Here is an 18,972-nt window from a genome sequence, read left to right on the forward strand (position 1 = left end):
TTTCAACTCCTAGGAGTGGAATGGTGTTGTCCGTTCTTTAGCAACGTGATGCATATTTCGGGTTCTTTCGTCTCCCATCTATTTCAACCATGAGTTTCCTTCGCTGTCACTGCCAGTTCGGGTTCTCTTCAATGTTTATGTTCTGCGTTCTTGGTCCATCTCATCTTTTTAAGTTAATTTGGCTTCTCTTGATCCATGGTAGGGATGTGGTTCGATTTTCTTGGTTGTCCGAGCTTAGCAACTATTGGCTTGCTGCAATACTCTTTCATTGTTTTGTTCTCTTCGTTCTTCCTGTAATGGGTATGGTTATTAGTGTATATCTTTTAGGTTGTTTAGTGTTCTATTTTAGGTTGTAATACTGTTCTTCGTTAATAGTATCTTTTGTAAAAAAAAAAAAAAAATTTAAAAAAAAAATAGTTGGTTGAAAAAATTAAGAATAGGCAAAGGTAGAGCCCACAAAAATGACTAATCACAAAAATGTAATGGGTTTAAGTTGAGGCCAAGATAGAAATGCCCAATTTATGCTCATGTTACCTGTCTCCCTCTCACAATCATTACCTGCCCCCTTTCTCTTTCTTTCTCACTCTCTACTTTCTTTGTTCTTCTTCTTCAACCCCAACAAATTTCAATTCAATTTCATACCCTTTTCTTTTTCTGATTCTGATTCCCATTCTTTTTCAATTTTCACCAAATTTCATTTATTATTCTAAATAATCTCTCTCCTTAATTTGATTTCATCTTCATTATTTTATTAATTAAAATTCTGATGCTCTGCTGCACTTCATCAGTGTCAATTTAATGGATCTGCAACCCACTATTTTCTCTCTCCTCAACCCACCATTTTCTCTCTCCTTCAATGTAGAACTAGCAGCACCATAAAATTACCCATTTTCTCTCTCCTCCAAACCCCCCCATGAATCCTCTCTGCTGCATTGCTCCTGTTTCCGTCGATCGTGAAAAACCACCCACCGGAAATGTCATCGGCAAACCGCCGGAAATCGGGTTTGAATCCCTTAAAAACCAGAATCAAACTCAAATCACCGGCAACAATGGCGGAATCAATCTGGGTTTTTCCCGGCACAGTTACTCTGCGCAAGTATCGTCGGTGAGTAGCAGTACTGCAGCGTTGGATCAGGTGCATCATCACGAAGCAGAAGATGTGATGGTGATGAGTGGTAGAGATTCGAGGGTGTATGGTAGTAATGGTGGGGGTGCGATTGCTGGGATTCTTTACAAATGGGTGAATTATGGAAAAGGGTGGAGGTCAAGGTGGTTTGTGTTGGAAGATGGGGTTTTATCATACTATAAATTGCATGGTCCGGATAAGATTGTGGTTTCGAGTTCGGGTTCGGGTTCGAGTCCAAGGAGGGAGAAGGTAGGGGTGAGAGTGATTGGGGAAGAATCTGTGAAGTATATGAAGAAGAATAATAGTTGGGGGAAGAATGGTACTAATAATGGTAGTGGAATTAGTACTAATAATAGTAATGGTTTTAGGATTAGTAATAGTTTTAGTAATTTGTCAACTTATAATAAGCAATGGAAGCCTTATGGGGAAGTACATTTGAAGGTGTGATTTTGATTTTGACTTTGTCTTTACATATGTGGTAAAATTTTAGCTTTTCTTGTTGCTGTTGTTGTGTTGTGTTGTTTTTGTTGTTGTTGTTTGTATTTATGTGTTTGGTGTATTGAGAGTGATTGGTAATGTGTTTGGTTGTTTGATATCTTGTGTGTTTTTAAGGCCGGTTTCGGGTTAGGATGTAAGATTGCGTACATCTGGACCTTTCTGGACTAATTATGGAATCTTAGCTTTGTGGGGGGGGGGGGGGAATTGTAGTGTGATTGGATCTACTGGTCCAGCTGCTAAAACTTTGCATTGGATAAGAGTATAAAGAAGAAAACTATAAGAAATCGGGTGTGACCGATGTTGTGGATCCTAACAGACTGATTCCTTTGGTTAGAATTAGGCACTTTGGCTAGGGAAAAAAAAAGTAGTGTATAGAATGAAATCACATTTGAATTTAAGTTAGTTTCAGAAATTTAGATTGGTTCAGTGTAAGATTAAGGTAGTTCTTTGTCTGGTTGGTTGAATCAAAACGTGTGGTGAGTGGTGACTTGTCTGTGCAAGTATTGTTGAAGCATTTCAATGCATGCAGGTTGGAGGGGAAGAGTTGGTTGCCTTTGTGGTTGAAGTGAAAATTCAATATTTTGACATCACATTTTGGTGGAACGTTGTTGCATTGCAATTGCAGGAACTTTTTTTTTTTTTTCGTATGTTTTTGAATCCTTTTTAGCCCATCGATTTAGGAAGATTCTTCTATTGAGAGGTGTAGTGGATAATCTTGAGTATTTTTGCAATGCTCAAGATTATTCCTCTTTTTGATAAGTTTCCTGGGACCATTTGTTGGTCAAGAACTAAAGACTGTATTGTATAAAGAATGTTTGAGGGAAGGTCTGAACAAAACAATGTATATATGATTTTACGAGACTGTGTTATGGCTGAATTTTTTTTTTCTTTTTTTTTTTTTCCCTTTCCTGAGGTCTACCTTATCTTTGATACTGCGGTAGTCCCTTTAATTACATTTTTCCTTTGGTAGAACTCTGATTTGCAGTGCCGCTGTTTAGTCTGAAGTTTAAGCATTCATTATCCTTCCACTCACATACTATGTGCTTTTCCAATTTTGATGACACGTGCTTATTTATCATTATTAATTCTTCCATATTGAGGGAAGGGTTCTGATGCTTGTATTATAGTTGACATCTGTCTGTTATTCGTTCTGTATTGGAACTGGCAGTTACAGAAATGAAGTTGGCATGACCTTCCTGTGTAGAAGCTTTAGTTTCCTGCAAATATGCTATTAGCTCGTGATAGTTGATTAGCTGTTATTCTCCCCAGAGATGGCTTGTTTATTGTTGTTGGTGCATTACAGGTTTCTTCCATTCGCGCAAGCAAGTCAGATGATAAAAGACTGAGTATATATACGGGTACCAAAACTCTTCACCTACGATGTGTCTCCAAAGAAGACAGAGCAGCATGGATTGAGGCACTCTTAGCTGCAAAAGATCTTTTCCCCCGGGTGTTGACAAGCAATGAATTTGCCACTGAAGACATTGTTGTGTCAACAGATAAGCTTCGACGTAGGATGTTGCAGGAAGGCATTGCTGAGCCAGTGATTGATGATTGTGAGTCTATTGTGCTCATAGAAGTCTCTGAGCTGAAAAATCAGTTTAAAGCTCTTCAACAAAAACATGTCTCATTGCTGGAGACTTTGAGACGGTTAGAGGTATCACCCAATTTTACTTGAATTCTCACATTCTTTGACTATTATAAAGCAGTCTGACTGTCTGAGCATTGAAGTAGTAGAGTTAATTTTTTGCAATTCTATTGAAATAAATGGTGGTGCCTGGGTGCTATGACATGACCTGATAACTTATAATGTGGTACAAGTAAACTATAAGATTTATACTTTTCTTTGCTGCCTTTTGTTCTTTGCTATATTCTTGTAACAACTGCTACTATCTTCATATATACATTTTTTTCTTCTTTTGTGGATCAACCTACCGAATATGCTTTCCTTTGAGGTCCTCGTTTGACATTTAATTCACATATATATACTGGTTACATTAGTCGTTTGCATGATATCTTATTTTTGAGTTGTAGAGAGTTTAATTTGCGACTTCTGTTTCCTTGCTTGCCTTTAAAACGACGTGGATTCCATTTAGTGGGACTTAATCTCCAAATTCATTTCTATAGCACATTGGACATCTAGGGTAAACGGGCAATCAAACTTATATTGTTGTTACTTTCTCAGTCATCACTAATCACCAATCGCTGAATATGATATTTATGTTTCCTGTCAAAGATCATGGATCACCCAGGCATATAGGATATGTTTGTACTGATTGATGGATTCATATGGAATAGAAAATGCTCAGATTTGAACATAATCTTAATTTGTCTCCATTTTGATACAGTTAATCCATGTTAAAAGTTGAAATATTTTGTTATATGGCATCTTATGGTGAGATCATTTGTGAATTTCCCTGGATTTCAGAGTGAGAAGATAGAATTGGAGACTACTGTGGTAGATGAAACAAAGAGGAGAGATTCTTGTTGTGGGCAAGGAAATAGAAGATTCAGCGGTTAGTGGTGCATTTGTCTCATTACTCTGTTCTACCCCCTTTGCCTTCATTATTCTTTTCCTTCAGTTTCATCTATGACACCTGCTGATGAGAGTTGGAACAGCCAGCAGTAATTGTATTGAAATTCTTATTAACCCTGTAACCATTGCTGTTATCTCTCGTTCTTGTGAAATATCTTACCAAACCATCTATTTTTGGAACTGTTGTCTGTTACACCTACAGTTTTATGCTCTGTACTTCACGCCTTCTTATGTTCTTATACTTCATCTTTTTCTAAACTTATTTTAATATTGCATAGACTTTCAAGTTCACTACATATTCTTATATATCTTCTAGAACTTGTTAATATTGTTGCATAGACTTTCAAGTTTCACTGCCTATTTAATAAAGGTTTTCTTTAAGAGGACCAGGAGTCTCCTCTTAATTGAATTTTTGATGTAAAAAAAAATGACCTATTGAGACTTATTATTTGTACTTGTAAAAATATACAGAGTATTAATTTGACTCCCTTCCTCAAAACCCAAGTTATTGAGCTATGCGTGCTTGAGTGTTTCTTACTCTGTTTTGTTGATGAAGTGTGATTACTATTCCAAATAATTCGAGCTCTTTCAAACCTTGCAGATTTTTATTCTGTCATGTCTGAGGGTAGTGGATCTGACTCTGATGTTGAGAATGAGAGTCAAGATGGGGGGGATGCTGAATCAGATGAAGAAGATGGTGCTTATTTTGATACAAATGATTACTTGGCTTCGGAGTTTTTAAGAAGTGCATCTTGTCGTGGAAGGGAATCCTTTGCAGATGCTTGCAGTTCACTGGGGCAGGATTGTTCACAGGAGCTTCAAATGGGCATTAGACCTGTGGAGTACCCTTACGTAAAGAGAAGGGATAGTTTTCCAGAGCCGAAGGAAAAGGAAAAACCCATGGGCTTGTGGTCAATTATCAAGGACAATATTGGGAAGGATCTTTCTGGAGTTTGTCTTCCTGTTTACTTCAATGAACCCTTGTCTTCACTGCAGAAATGCTTTGAAGACTTGGAGTATTCAAACCTGGTGGATCGAGCTCTTGAATGGGGGAAGCTGGTAAGATTATCTACCAGTTTCTTGGTCTTCCTTAAAAGTTCCTTATGGTGATTATTATGTGATTAGATTTATTTTTTTCTTAAAACTAATGTAGCTATTCTGCTGTTTAAATTTTTTTCTCCTCCTCTTTCCCAACCTAGAGAATGATATGATTCATGTATAAATGTTTTAAAATGGTACCTTAATATTTTAAACTATTGAGTTTCGCATGGCTAGTGTTTTATACCTATATATCTGCATTCTTGTAAGAAGTGTGTATGCTCTTTAAAATTTTCTAGATATAAGAATAATGGGGTAATAGGTAGTCTCTTTTAATTTTTCTTAAAATTGTTGACTGTGGGATGGTCTTGTACATTAATTCTCTTCATTGACTTTGCTTTCACTTTCAATCTTTCTTGATTTATTTATGATGCTCTCAAGTCCTCTACTTCTATAATTACGTTCTAACTAAGAGAATGATTGCATTATTGTAGGGAAATGACTTGATGAGAATCTTGCATGTAGCTGCGTTTGCAGTATCTGGCTATGCTTCAACTGAAGGTCGCCAATGCAAACCTTTTAATCCCCTTCTTGGAGAGACTTATGAGGCTGACTACCCAGACAAAGGCCTTCGTTTCTTCTCTGAAAAGGTAACTGCTTTCTTATATGCTGAAACTTTATAGTTAGTGTGATTTAGAACCTGTTTCAAGTCCAGAATTTATAGTATTTGGATTGAAATTTTTTTTCTTTGTAAAGTTTTTCGCAAATGGTTATAGTGTTTTGCCTTTTTGGATTGGGATATAATTAGCTGCTACCGCCAAAAGCTGGTATAATTGGATCAGTTATTGTATCACTACCAGATGCTAATTGGAACTTGTGGAAGCTGCAGGTAAGCCACCATCCTATGGTTGTCGCTTGTCATTGTGAGGGCAAAGGCTGGAGATTCTGGGCTGACTCTAATCTCAAGGGTAAATTCTGGGGGCGCTCCATCCAACTGGATCCTGTTGGTGCCCTTACTCTTCAGTTTGAGGATGGTGAGACATTTCAGTGGAGCAAGGTGACAACTTCCATTTACAACATCATAATTGGTAAAATTTACTGTGATCATTATGGAACCATGCGCATCAAAGGCAGTGGAAATTATTCCTGCAAGCTGAAATTCAAAGAGCAATCTATTATAGAACGAAATCCACATCAGGTAACCCTTTTGAACCAGCTATGTAACTTGAATATGGATGTCAAGAAGCAGATTGATGTTCAAAAAAAAAAAAAGAGTATTGTATCAACGTTTCTGCACTTAGATAATTTGTTATGGCGCCCTTCTCTGTTGCTAGAATGTCATTATTTTTTAGGAACTTAAGCTATAGTTCTCTAAATCTCATTACACAAAATTTAATCTAATGTGAATAAGAGATAAGTTACAATTTATTTGTAATGACTTGTATCAATGTTAAGATTTAGCAAATCAATCCATGCCATGGGATGAGACCTAGGTTTTTTTTCCTCCCAAGAATAAGCCTTTTTTGGTTTCAAATATCAGGAAAAAGGTTGGAAATATGAATCTCAATCATGCTGTTTTTTTTTTTTTTGGGTCTAGTCGGATACACTAAAAGTGTAAAACCCCAAAGTATCATGTTGTGAAACACTAGCTCCCCATTTTGTTCAAGTTTATTACATCAAAGGGGTTCAGTGATATTTCGCTTTACTTTGTTCCTCCATTTACTGGGGTTTGAGAGGGACCAAAAACCAATTTATTGGCTCAAACTGCCACGGTTGCCAATGTTCAATTTTTGTTGCTGGTTATCTTCTTGTTGCTTCAAGTTATGCATTTACGCTAGAGGAAGTATAGCATGAATTTGTTAATGCATAGTCTGAAGGAAAATAATGATCTTGTACCCCCAAATTTTTTGCTTTCATTTTCCAGATCTTTTCTTCAAATTATGCCAGCGAGTCATGTGTAATTCTACGAGCTTTGTTCATTTATTTTTATACTTGCTGATTTGTTTTACGTTTTCCTATACAGAATTATGTTATTTTTAGGCTTTGCTTTTGCTATGGAGTAACTTGGGTTGGATTTCAATCTGTAATGATTTTCTATACTGAACGGTTTTGTTTACTTATGTTTACTTATTTTCCAATCCAAGAGATTTTATTTGGAAAGGGATGAATAATCTTTTTAACCTATTCATTCTTTATCTATACACGCAACTTGTGGAAATTGGAACCCATTTCTCAAATGAAGCTACAACTGCTTGATAACTGAACCCCAAACCCCTTTAACTTGTAACTGATTTATTTTCATACCTCTTCTTGAACCAAATTGGATTTGAGTTGTTTCCCGGAGCTATTGTTAGGGCGGTCACAAATTGTCTTGCTTTAGTATCAAGCTATGTTGCTTATATACATGATCTTATGTCACCTGTTATTTTCTATGACTTGCAGGTTCATGGTTTTGTCCAAGACAACAGAACTGGTGAGAAGGTTGCGATGTTGGTAGGAAAATGGGATGAGGCGATGTACTATGTGTTAGGGGATCCAACCACAAAGCCAAAGGGCTATGATCCGATGACGGAGGCTGTCTTGCTCTGGGAGAGAGAAAAAACTGCTACAAAGACTAGATACAACCTCACGCCTTTTGCAATATCTTTGAATGAGTTGACTCCTGGTTTGCAAGAGAAGCTACCACCAACTGACTCAAGGCTTAGGCCAGATCAGAGACACTTGGAAAATGGTGAATATGAGCTGGCAAATGCAGAGAAAGTCAGACTTGAACAGTTGCAAAGACAGGTATGTCTTTGCCTGAGTAAAGCTCTTTAATTAATACTCATTACAGGACATCAATCTACCCACCCCACCTACCATACCAATTACCAAAGGATGTTCTACAGATTAAAAGCTAGTTATGCTAGTCCAGAGATGAATGAATTTCTCTTGGGTAATAATAATTGCACGAGTAATAGTAATAATTGTGCTAGAATTTATATATAGCGTTATTGTTCAAATAACATGAAGGTCAATATGGTAATGTCTTGGCCTCCTGGTTAAGCCACCTGTGTGCAGCACAAGTATTATGTGTTGTCTCTGAAATCATGTCCTCTTAGATAAAGCTGGCTTTTTATCGAAATTTCTTTCTGCTGTCACTAGTCAGCAGTCACTTTTGCTCACATAAATTTGTCAGTTTAAAGGGTTTTGCACATTCCCTTACCTATGTCAGAAGTTATCTAAATAGACTTGATTTCTGCTTCATTGGTATCGGTTTTGAGCATAATCTTCTTAGTTTGTCTGTCAACAAGGCACAAAGCAGATACAGATTCTTGAAAATTTGTGTTGACTTTTTTAAACCTGCTGCAGGCAAGGAGGATCCAAGAAAGTGGATGGCAACCAAGATGGTTCCAGAGAGATGAGGATGGATGTTATCGTTACGTTGGTGGTTACTGGGAAACAAGGGAAAAAGGTAGTTGGGAAGGAATTTCTGATATATTTGGACAGAGGAGCGATATACTCCAATCCTGTAATAGTATACCAGAAGAAGAATGAGTGATCTGGGCTAAACCGAACTATCATTTTCTTCTCCAGAAAGTCTTTTTTTTTTTCTTCCTGTTCCACAGTTTCTTTATGTGGAATGGGATATCTTGGAATTCCTCAAGTAATTGTACCACCATGGTTGTTAGGTGTAGGTGTAGCTACTAGTTAGTGTAAGTTGCATTAGATCATTTGTTGTAGGTCCTCGGTTTCTTACCCTGCCTTAACTGAGTTCTATATGTTGGTGCTTCTGGCCTTCTCGCTGCTAGCCAATGCAGCAGATTGTATGGCCAATATTGAGGCTGGTATGAATATTTATCCCAAGAAAAAATTCAGAAAGAAAAAACATATAAAGTTGCTGCTGTAGTCATTTGTACACAAGTCTGAACAGTACTACCTGGAATCTATGTTTTCCTTCAGAGTTGAATGCAGATTTTGTATGATATGATAATAGAAGTGCTACATAAGATCCAGGTTCCATTCTTTGCTGGTCAAATACATGCTGAAAAAAAAAATACAGTGCTATTACTTCTATATTGTATGCAGTCTATGACTGTGGTTTGATTATTGACTGTTGCAAATACATGTTGAAAAAAAGAATTTAGCAGTGCTACATTATTGTGGAATCTATTGCCCATTTACCCTGATTCGATTCTCAGCTGGTGCGTATGAAAAGATAAATGTAGTGCCATATTATGTATTTGTAAGCAGCCTATGTACTCCGTATTCGGATCTAAAAAAACTAGCCAGCCAGCCAGCCTGTATTGATAGTCAAGAAACCGAAGAAAAAAAAAAGAAAAAAAAAAACAAAACAAAACGATCTGGAGAAAATTTCGAGTTCAAGTTTACTTGGTAGTGTTTGACTCAAACAAATCATACTTGTAATTAGTACTTTGTAATACCCTATTCCGAGGCGTTTGGTTGGAAGGATGGGAATAAGAGGGATAAGAAAAGAGGATAAAGATAGAGGATTGATAGGTGGGAGAAGGATAACTAATCTTTATCCCATGTTTGATAAGTAGTGGAAAGAAATTGGGAATAAGTAATAAATTTATAAAAATACCCTTACTAACTTCTACCCTTCTCTTTACTTTTCAATTTCATTAAGGGTAATTTAGTCTTTTAAAACCCATTTTAATCCATTTCCTTTATACCACCCCCCTTAGTTTAGTTATAGAAATAGAGGGATAAGTGGGTGATTAATCTCTATCCCTAACCCCCTTATAATCCCTATCCCTCTAAACAAACACTACATTCCTTCCATCCCTATATTTTATCCTTGTCCCACCCCTTTTATTCCCCTAAACAAACAACCTCGAAATTTATAATTAGGCAAAAGATATATTCATATTACAATTTTGTCATATATACTCGTAATATCAAAGATATGTATGAGCTCACGAGCTCAACTCAAATCATAATTTAAGTTCAAACTCGAGTTTGTTATGTACACAAACTAGTCGAGTCAAGTTTAGCCGAGCCCTAAATATTTAAAAGCTTGCCAAGACTCATCTTTGTGAACAGAACAGACAAGGGCTCTATCGGTCTATCCTCAAATCCATCTGAAACTGAGTATATACTTCTTCATTCCATCAAGGTGATTAATCCTATCTAATATCAGTTGCTATAAACTCCTCATCTTTAACATTGATTTCAACTAGTTTTTTTCCAGTTTTTGACATTCATGATGTATAAGAGTTTGCTGAATTATTACCCAGTTTATCGAATTTTGTTGGGTTTTTTTCCAGAATTTTAAATCTGGGTTTTGTTTATCTTTGTCAATTTTATAAGTTTTGATTGTTGTGTTTGAATTAATTTTGTTGCAGCCCCAAAATTATCAATTATAGAATGTTATTCATTTGCCGTATAATATGAAGCTGCATCATTGGCCAAAAATTTCAGTTATTGCAGCTAAAAGAAATGGGTTTCTCTCCCGTAATTTTGTAAACAGTTACCAGGTTTCTTCTTCATCTCTCTTAGTGTATGGTTTTTTTTTTTAGTTTTGTCATGTTGATACTATGTTTAATTTTCCTTGTGAATTTTTAAAATTTAGGGCCCATTTAGAACTAATCTAGTTCCGATAAATTGTAATAAGGGTTATCCAAGTTGTAAATTCAACTTGGATAACCCTTATTACAATTTATCGGAACTTGTTTTATTCAACTTGTCTCCCAAGATGAGTAGAAATAAAGTGAACAGAACAAGGTCTTACTTACACTTCGATGAAAAATAAGGTAGTGCTCTAATGTATTGGCAATACCAATATGGGCAATGTAGTATTTCATTGACCAATTAAGTTAATACTACATCCGTTTCATATTGTTATGTGCAACATTTACTAATGTTTTCTTTTCTTTGTAAGTTGTCATTTCACTCTATCTCTCTCATCATCACATGTATCTCAATCTTTTCCCTCTCCATTTAACACTCACTTACAAATTTTGCGTAGGAGTCCATGCAAAATCATTTGTTGCAAATAATTTGAAACAAAGGTAGTAACTTTTTTTGGGGGTGTTGGTTATGTGTTTATTGGCAAGTGAAACCATGAAATGTGATATTCTATGTCCTTTGAACCTTTAGAATGCTCCTCAACTGAAGCTATGTCCCGAGGAATCTGTGTCAAAATTGCTAGACAGAAGATGGGCATTAGAAAATCCAGATACCAAACTTCACCTGATCACAATTTCAATGAAGGAAACACCAGCAAAGGGTGGGGTTTTTTGGAATGTGAACTTTTCAATGGATGCAAATCCTAAATTGGGTGATGCTATGATGGATGAAAGATGCAAAGATCCTTCGTTTTACGTCATAAGAGATGACCTTTTACACCCGTTTGTCAATGGAAACAAAGCAAGGAAACTAGATGCGTTACTTCCTATGATTGAAGATTGCTCAGGCACTGATGTGGTGAGTTGCGGCTTTTGCTCCCTGTATCCATCATAGCATTTTAGTAACTTGATACTATAAAAGCTATTCTAAACTGTCTTAATAGTCATTTGTTGCTGTACTCGTGAACAAGAATCAGTTTACGCTAAGATGATGCTACTGAATTCTGTTAGGTTAGAAGAATGAATACCTCTATGCTTTGTGTTTATCTTTCTTCTATCACAATTGAGATGTATGGCTATTACTGTCAAGCTCAACAATTCAACATTTGACTGCTTTCTTTATATTGTGGGTTTCATTCACTCTGTATGTTCTTTATCATATCTTTTCTTGTTGCATCATTGCTTTAGCATTAATGATCATTACAACATACTAGCTATAGTTGCCATCTATGCGTTTCAATGTTTGTGACCATGTAATACTCAACTGGTGTGCTTTCTAGGTTACCTGTGGAGGTTGTCAAAGTGCACATGCAGCTGCTGTGGGTAGGTCATGTGCATTGGGGCTCTCGCCCACATACTAAGATTCTGTTTATAATTAGCAATTGCTGATTTATCTAAGGGAATGAAATGCAATGATTGGCTTTATTTTATTGATTTATTCTCTGCAGCTGTATCATGTGCAGAAAGAGGTCTAAGGTCACATTTGCTTCTTCGAGGAGAAGAGCCAGAGATTTTGACTGGATTCAACCTAATATCATCTATATACGGAAATGTAATATATGTGCCGAGATCCCTGTATGCCAGGAGAGAAGAAATGCTTCTTAGGCATGCAAATGTTATTGCAGGTCCCAGTGGTTCTGTGGTGTGGCTCACTGATATTCTTGATAATTTCATTGAATTAGCAAGTGGAAAGTACTGCACGCAAACAAAGGCAAATAGAAATACTGAGGATGGCATGAGGAAAGTTGTAATTGTTAAGGAGGGTGCAGGGGATGCTGTGGCATTGCTAGGTGAGAACAGGCATCTGTTAGGCATTGATAGGTTTCCCACATCATCGATAACTTGGTATATCATATCATCCTGTTTCTTTAAATACATAAAGTTGCTGAATTTGATTTCTGAGATGCTTTTTATATCTTGATGAAATGCATAATATTCTACTAATCTACTCTAAGGACATGCTTGGATTGAAGTTTATGTATTAAGGTGAAAAAAAAAGGTCAAACCAAGAAAAATTAATGAAGATGTAGATGATGCTAAAGTGGTTGGGGTTTTGATAAATGAAAGATGTTAGAGATGGTGTGAGGAAAAGAGAGAGATGGGAAGATTATTACCCTCATGATAAGGTTAATAGTTACCACTACCACTGTAGGATAACAAATACCCTCAAAATGAGGGTAATAAGTTCACCTCCCTCTCTAATCATCACCACCACCACCACCATATCTTGATCCTTGCAATCACACCATCACTACCTCATTTTTCCTAACAACTACCTAAATCCTTGTTCATTTTCTTTAGTCTGACCTTTTTTACTCCCTTAATATATTACCCTTATTCCAAGCATGCCTTAACTGTATAATTATTGTGCACAGCCTAAATGATCATATCCTTATTTGGCCTACTATAGTTGTTGCAGTTGATTAATACTATGTAATGAGTATGTTCGTATCTTCTCAATGCTTGAGATAATATGCTTCCAACTTCCATTTGACCATGAACTTGTGATATATGTCAGAGTATATTTATTAGGAATATGTTGGAGTATTTAGGACTGAACCACAAGTGCTAGACAAACATCAAGCACTGTTTAGGAACCTTTACGCCTCTCGTGTTTCTTAGTGTCAAAACTCAGTTAATTTATGAAAAATATCCATGCTCTTGGTCCAAAATAAAGTGGTAAGTGTCCATATTCATGTCATAGTGCGATGATCCAACATGGGTAATTCAGGTTAAGTGCAAAGTCTGGGTAATGTAGATATTTTTAAAAAAAATTAAAAAAAAAAACATTTAATTGTAGCATGCACTCATTCGGGATGATTTAATATTAATGTCATTTCAATGTTTGTCACCCTTCTACTTGAACCTTAATCTGTTTGAATTAAAATGTCAATTGTACATTTTTTTTTCCCTTTTGATAATAATGATATAGGGATTGCTTATATCTGTTCTTGCAGGGATCATTCGCCTACTGAGGTACTTGTCCCAAAGCCATATACTAGGGGAAAAGAGGCCATATAACTTTATGATTGATGCGGGTACTGGAACAACAGCAATTGGTTTTGCCCTTGGAGCCTTAATTCTTGGGTATGGTTCAAGTTTCTGTTTTAAGATACTGCGTTGTTTCTTGTAGAAACATGTGAATCATGCTGTTGATAATAATCAGGCTGCCGTGGAAGGTAACTGCTGTAATGCTGGCTGATTCCTATGATGGATACAAGAATCAGGAGAATCGTCTGATTTCAGATTTTAAAAGATATGCACCAGCCGATCTTAGGAATTATGAGTTGAAGGATGACCTTGTTCAGTGGGTCAATCGTGACACTCCGAGAAAGTGAGTTACAAATCCAAGTACTCTCTGGTGAATAGTTACTTTAAATCTCTTATTGAGTAGTTGTTTCATCACTATTTGATTTTTGCTTCTCTTTTTCTCTGTTCATTAGTGTGTAAGCCATATCATTCTCATAATTCCCTCCTCCATACTTTTGTCCCCTCTTTTTTACGCCCTCTTTCTTGTTGCAACTATCAACATTTGTTAGCTGGCTAAGCCAAGAGGCTCAATCATCGCAGATTTGGCAATGTCCTGGAGGGAGAAATAAAGGCATGTCAACAAGTAGCTAATCAAACAGGGGTACCTATTGATCCAATATACACATTGGCAGCATGGGAGCTAGCTGTTCAGTTAAGCCAGAAGCAACCAGACAAAGAAGAAAAGGTGGTGATGCTGCATACAGGGGGCACCCTTGGCATGTTTGGACTAGCACAAAGATATAAATCCTACTTTAGTACGCTGAAAGACGGGCCGCCCCAATAATTCTCTCGGCATGATACTTGCTAGATGCTCGTAGAATGACACGACAGTGCGACACTCTACTCTACCTGTGTTTGTTCATCTATGTGCTGCCTGTATGTACATTGTTTTATGCATATATATATCAAACACTCAGAAAAAAGGATCTTCATTGACAATTTGACAGTCATTCACTTTAAGAATGACACTTCAATTATGACCTGAATTGATTTCAAATTTTGCCAAGCAAAATACAGGTTTTTCTGTATAATGTAGTCCCCAGGTTGAAGTTTGAATGGTCAGAGATCTGCATGACAATTTTTTTTTTTAGAGGGGGAATCTATTTCACTATTTCAGCACCTCTATCTTGTTCCCGTTTCAACACCTCTACCTTGTTCCGAGGGAATGTATTTTACTATTTCAGCACCTCTATATCTAAATAGTTAGAGCTCGGTATAAGTGACTAAACGTGTAACCAAGGGGTTATTTTGCTTATTTTTGAATGAGCGAAACTGATAAAATGAGTAGTACGTAAAAAAAACACTCATGGGTACACAGTACACCTAGTTCCGGGGACAGTTAAAAATTTGTAGGCCAATTCAATTCTCTTTTGTATTGAAGCTGTAGTTGATGGTGGATGACCACTGCTCAGTAATTTGGCAATACTAAAAAAAGAAAGGATTTTCAGTAAATAAGATGGGCCAGTTTCTTTTTACAGAAGATGTCAGGGGTGAGTGAGCTAATTAGTGAATTTGAATGAATAGTGGAAGCCAATCCTTTGAACCACTAAACCGACACTTGGACAAGACTTATGCCTGACGGCATTCAAAGGGCTCAACTGGGGTCTATTGCTATTGCTATTGCATTGCTTAGCTACTCTTACTAGTTACTACTACTACTCTCTAGTCTCTACTTGTACTCCTGCATTTTCTTTCCACCACCAATCTTTTGCAGGTTGTTTTTAACCATGCAAACTGCCACTAGGAATGTGGGTCAAAATTTTTAGATTAAAAAAATTGATTCCCTTTGTAGACGTTTTGTAACGTAGGGCATGTTCTCTTCGGATTATTTTCAGTTAATTTAATTCAGTTTAGTTATTAATTTCCATATTCAGTTCAGTTCAGCTTCAATAAATTCAGCTCCAAAAAAAAAGCAAAAAATAACACGCTCGGTGGGACTCGAACCCACAATCCTTTGATTAGAAGTCAAATGCCTTATCCATTAGGCCACGAGCGCTACTTGTGCTTTTGTTTCACTTTCTTTTTATATATAGGTATTTTGTGACTTGTTTATCCCCATTTTTAATGAGATAACTTTTCTCTTGTAAGTTGTAAAGAGTAAAGACGTATGACATGGGATGGGGCCTCTATTGTTATAATCATTACCGAGTATCATATTTAATAACACATCTTCATCCTCAATCATTATTGCTTTATTGTACCCCTAATAATAAGCTTGTGAATGCTACTCTGGATTATTATGAATCAGATATGAGGTGATTATGTTTGAGGCTCATAATAAACAAGCTAGAGATTATTTCACCGTTTCCTTACACATTTTATAATGTTTAGCTTGCATTTCTTGCACAATAATGATCTGATCACAGATATAACAAAAAAAAAAATGTAAATAAATAAAAATGTTTCAAACTGTTCTATAATTAAAGCGTTTTTACTAACTATACAATTCAAATTACAAGTTAAATCTACTTTTAAAATTCCAATGGATAGTAAAAACTCAAAATGATGTAGAAAAGTTGTACACACAAATCCTAGTGAAAGAGAAGTAAAGTGGACGTGCACCAAGCTAGAAGTGGAGATGGAATATATAGGAAGTACAAAAGTGAAACAATAATCACTACATTGGGCTTAATAACCGCAACTAATTTTATAACATCAATTTTAAACATAATTCTTGGTCATAGAGTAGTTCTCGTACTTTTCTAACTGTCAAAACTAAACAAAAACCACAATTATTGCCATCCTTTTTAACATTATACTACCTTATTATATTTTATAATATATGCTACTATATAATAGTACTAAATATTTTTTAATATCTTTATAAATAATGAATATAATTTGATCAGAATTGAGGCAGTTCCCCAGTCCCAACACACAGTATAATGCAAGTAGAAGATGAAAAACGATTCGCCACAATGCTGGGAACATAGTATGGACCATATCAAATAATATATGATCACTTCATATTATTATAATTTTTAACATAAAAACAATATTTTTTTAAAAAAAAAATAGAATATTGCGTTTTGAAAAAAGAAAAAAAAAAAAAAAAGGTAGGCAGATTTTATAACTTTTAAACAACAAATAAAAACGAAGAACAAAGAGTTGGCAATTAGCAACATTCCTGATAACAAGGGTGAGGCAATAAAGGATGGTCCCCCATTTATATTTTGTCCATGCTTGTATACATATTATGTTTGTATTATTGCTTTCTCCACCATCACCTTTTTATGCATGTATTAGCTTGCTAATCTAGTAATTATCATATGTAAATAACTCTTAATCAAAGGTGACAAATAGCCAGACAAGTCGATTAGTCAATGATATCGGATAACCTTAGCTCACGTCGTCGTGTTTGGATATATAATAAACCATACAATCTGACTTAGGTCATATTTGAGTGATGAGTCGTCATTCGATTTGGTTCATGCAATATTTCTGATTAGTGTTAATTATGAGTTATCAATTTGGTCGGATGTTGAGATTTTGATGGAACACTTATGACAAACAATCAACTATTTCATACTCGATCACTTTCCAATTCAATGTGGTTCATGTTGATGTCAATTGATAAAAAAAAAACTAGGACCATAGAATTATCTTTTGTTGACTTGTAGACAATGTAACAACTAATGTAAATTAGGTTAGAAAACAGCCAGATAAATTTTATTTATTTAAATAATAAATCAAAATCAATAGTAAATCCCCACAATAGTGTAAAGTTTCACCTCAAAAAAAGGGAAAATTACTCCTTTCTATCATCACCAAAATATATAAGGGGTCGGATTCATGTAAGTTGTCCACCATAATTCCATAAAGCTAACCTACCCTTATGCCTCCCAAAAAGTAATCCACTGATCATATATTATATAAATTACAGAGAATTCATATATTACGTACATAAATTAAACAGTATACCCTAATTCCCCATTTTGAGAAATAATAACTTCTCATTAGTGGGGACAAAGTTTAATGCAAATTCGTCTTTTTGCTCAATTTAATCGATCAGGTTTAGTATATATATATATACGAAGTACTATATAATTTTGTGCTTTTCAAAAAAAAAATAAAAAATAAAAAATAAAAAAAAAAAAACTCTAAAAAAAACTCTATAATTTTGTTTAATTATATATTCGTATATGTAATGATATGATATGATTAATACGTTTATCATATCATATCAAACACTCTAGATTTATTTAATTATATATATAGTCCACCAATCCTAATGCTTGAAGCTTTTCATGCATGCATCTATTCCTAGCTTAGTAAAACATTCCGTCTTAAGGCAATAATATCATACCTTTAATTTGATTAAATAGAGGTGGCTAGTAGATTATGTAATTGTATTTGATAGAGGATATACACAATATTTTGTGTAAAACTAAATATATACGGAGTTTATCTAAATTAAACCCAGGAAAGAATATTTTCTATCAGTATTCCCTTTATGCCCAAAATTTTGTGTCACGACTTATCTCTTTTGATCTAAACGAGAGGCTTTAGAAGTATTTGTATTATTATTTTTGTGACATCAACATAAATTATTTGTTCAACCTATAAGAGTTATATACATGGATACATTATGACCATTCGAAGTCCATGTTATTAATGAAGATAGCAAGTTTAATTTGATGTAACTGTTCAATGATTGTCATCGTTACAACTCATACTTATTTAAATTCAATAGAGTAGAAACTGAAGAACAATAAATTAGGTCTTTAAGAAAATAGGCTAGCTTAATTTCAGTGATTTCCGTAAGGAATGCCTGTCGATCTTCAAAGGCTATACTACTACGGAGTACATTATAAAAAATGAAAGAATTTCCCTTATAAAATTAAGGAGCAATAAAAAAAAATACAGTACTTTGTACTAGGATATAAATATACAACGTATGTACATAAATTGTATGACTTTTTTAATCTATTTTTGAATAAGAAAATTTTGCTAGAATTCTTTCTAAGCTTAGTGACTCGTATAAGACGGAATGTGCATCAATGTACAAAGGATTGATTGATCAGTCAATACTCCGTAAAATATCCTCCTTATTGCGAGTAATATACTTCGTATAACATATTACTTGTATCAATAATAGAACTTTACTAATAGAACTAGGCATTATTTACCATAAATGTTTGTCATAAGAGGTACAACAGTTTGAAGAAGTCATG

At 35.2% G+C, this 18,972-nt stretch overlaps 2 protein-coding genes and 1 non-coding gene across 7 annotated transcripts; 2 read left to right on the plus strand and 1 right to left on the minus strand.

The window, feature by feature from the left end:
• The first annotated feature begins 217 nt into the window (after positions 1-217).
• LOC110712367 (oxysterol-binding protein-related protein 1D-like) lies at positions 218-9,420 on the plus strand. Its single transcript, XM_021890820.1, has 8 exons — positions 218-1,567; positions 2,928-3,281; positions 4,053-4,140; positions 4,762-5,219; positions 5,693-5,848; positions 6,088-6,396; positions 7,641-7,985; positions 8,550-9,420. The coding sequence occupies exons 1-8, from the start codon at positions 914-916 to the stop codon at positions 8,733-8,735; spliced, it is 2,550 nt and encodes an 849-aa protein (XP_021746512.1). The 5' UTR covers positions 218-913; the 3' UTR covers positions 8,736-9,420.
• A 739-nt stretch (positions 9,421-10,159) lies between these two features.
• On the plus strand, positions 10,160-15,008 carry LOC110712438 (D-cysteine desulfhydrase 2, mitochondrial-like). 5 transcript variants are annotated; one of them, XM_021890906.1, is made up of 8 exons: positions 10,160-10,317; positions 10,547-10,678; positions 11,301-11,627; positions 12,049-12,091; positions 12,217-12,558; positions 13,726-13,855; positions 13,935-14,102; positions 14,308-14,501. In XM_021890906.1, exons 2-8 carry the CDS (start codon positions 10,592-10,594, stop codon positions 14,387-14,389), a joined length of 1,179 nt encoding a protein of 392 aa, XP_021746598.1. In that variant the 5' UTR covers positions 10,160-10,317; positions 10,547-10,591; the 3' UTR covers positions 14,390-14,501. The 5 variants fall into 5 exon arrangements, with proteins under 5 accessions (XP_021746598.1, XP_021746596.1, XP_021746597.1 ...); XM_021890904.1 differs by having other exon boundaries at positions 10,167-10,317; positions 14,339-15,007; XM_021890905.1 differs by having other exon boundaries at positions 10,167-10,317; positions 12,232-12,558; positions 14,339-15,007.
• Positions 15,009-15,721: 713 nt separating this feature from the next.
• TRNAR-UCU lies at positions 15,722-15,794 on the minus strand. Its single transcript has one exon. It is a non-coding gene; the product is annotated as a tRNA-Arg (tRNA).
• Positions 15,795-18,972: the final 3,178 nt, after the last annotated feature.

The sequence above is a fragment of the Chenopodium quinoa genome, unplaced genomic scaffold (assembly GCF_001683475.1).
Source record: "Chenopodium quinoa cultivar QQ74 unplaced genomic scaffold, ASM168347v1, whole genome shotgun sequence".
In the NCBI taxonomy this organism is placed as follows: domain Eukaryota; kingdom Viridiplantae; phylum Streptophyta; class Magnoliopsida; order Caryophyllales; family Amaranthaceae; genus Chenopodium; species Chenopodium quinoa.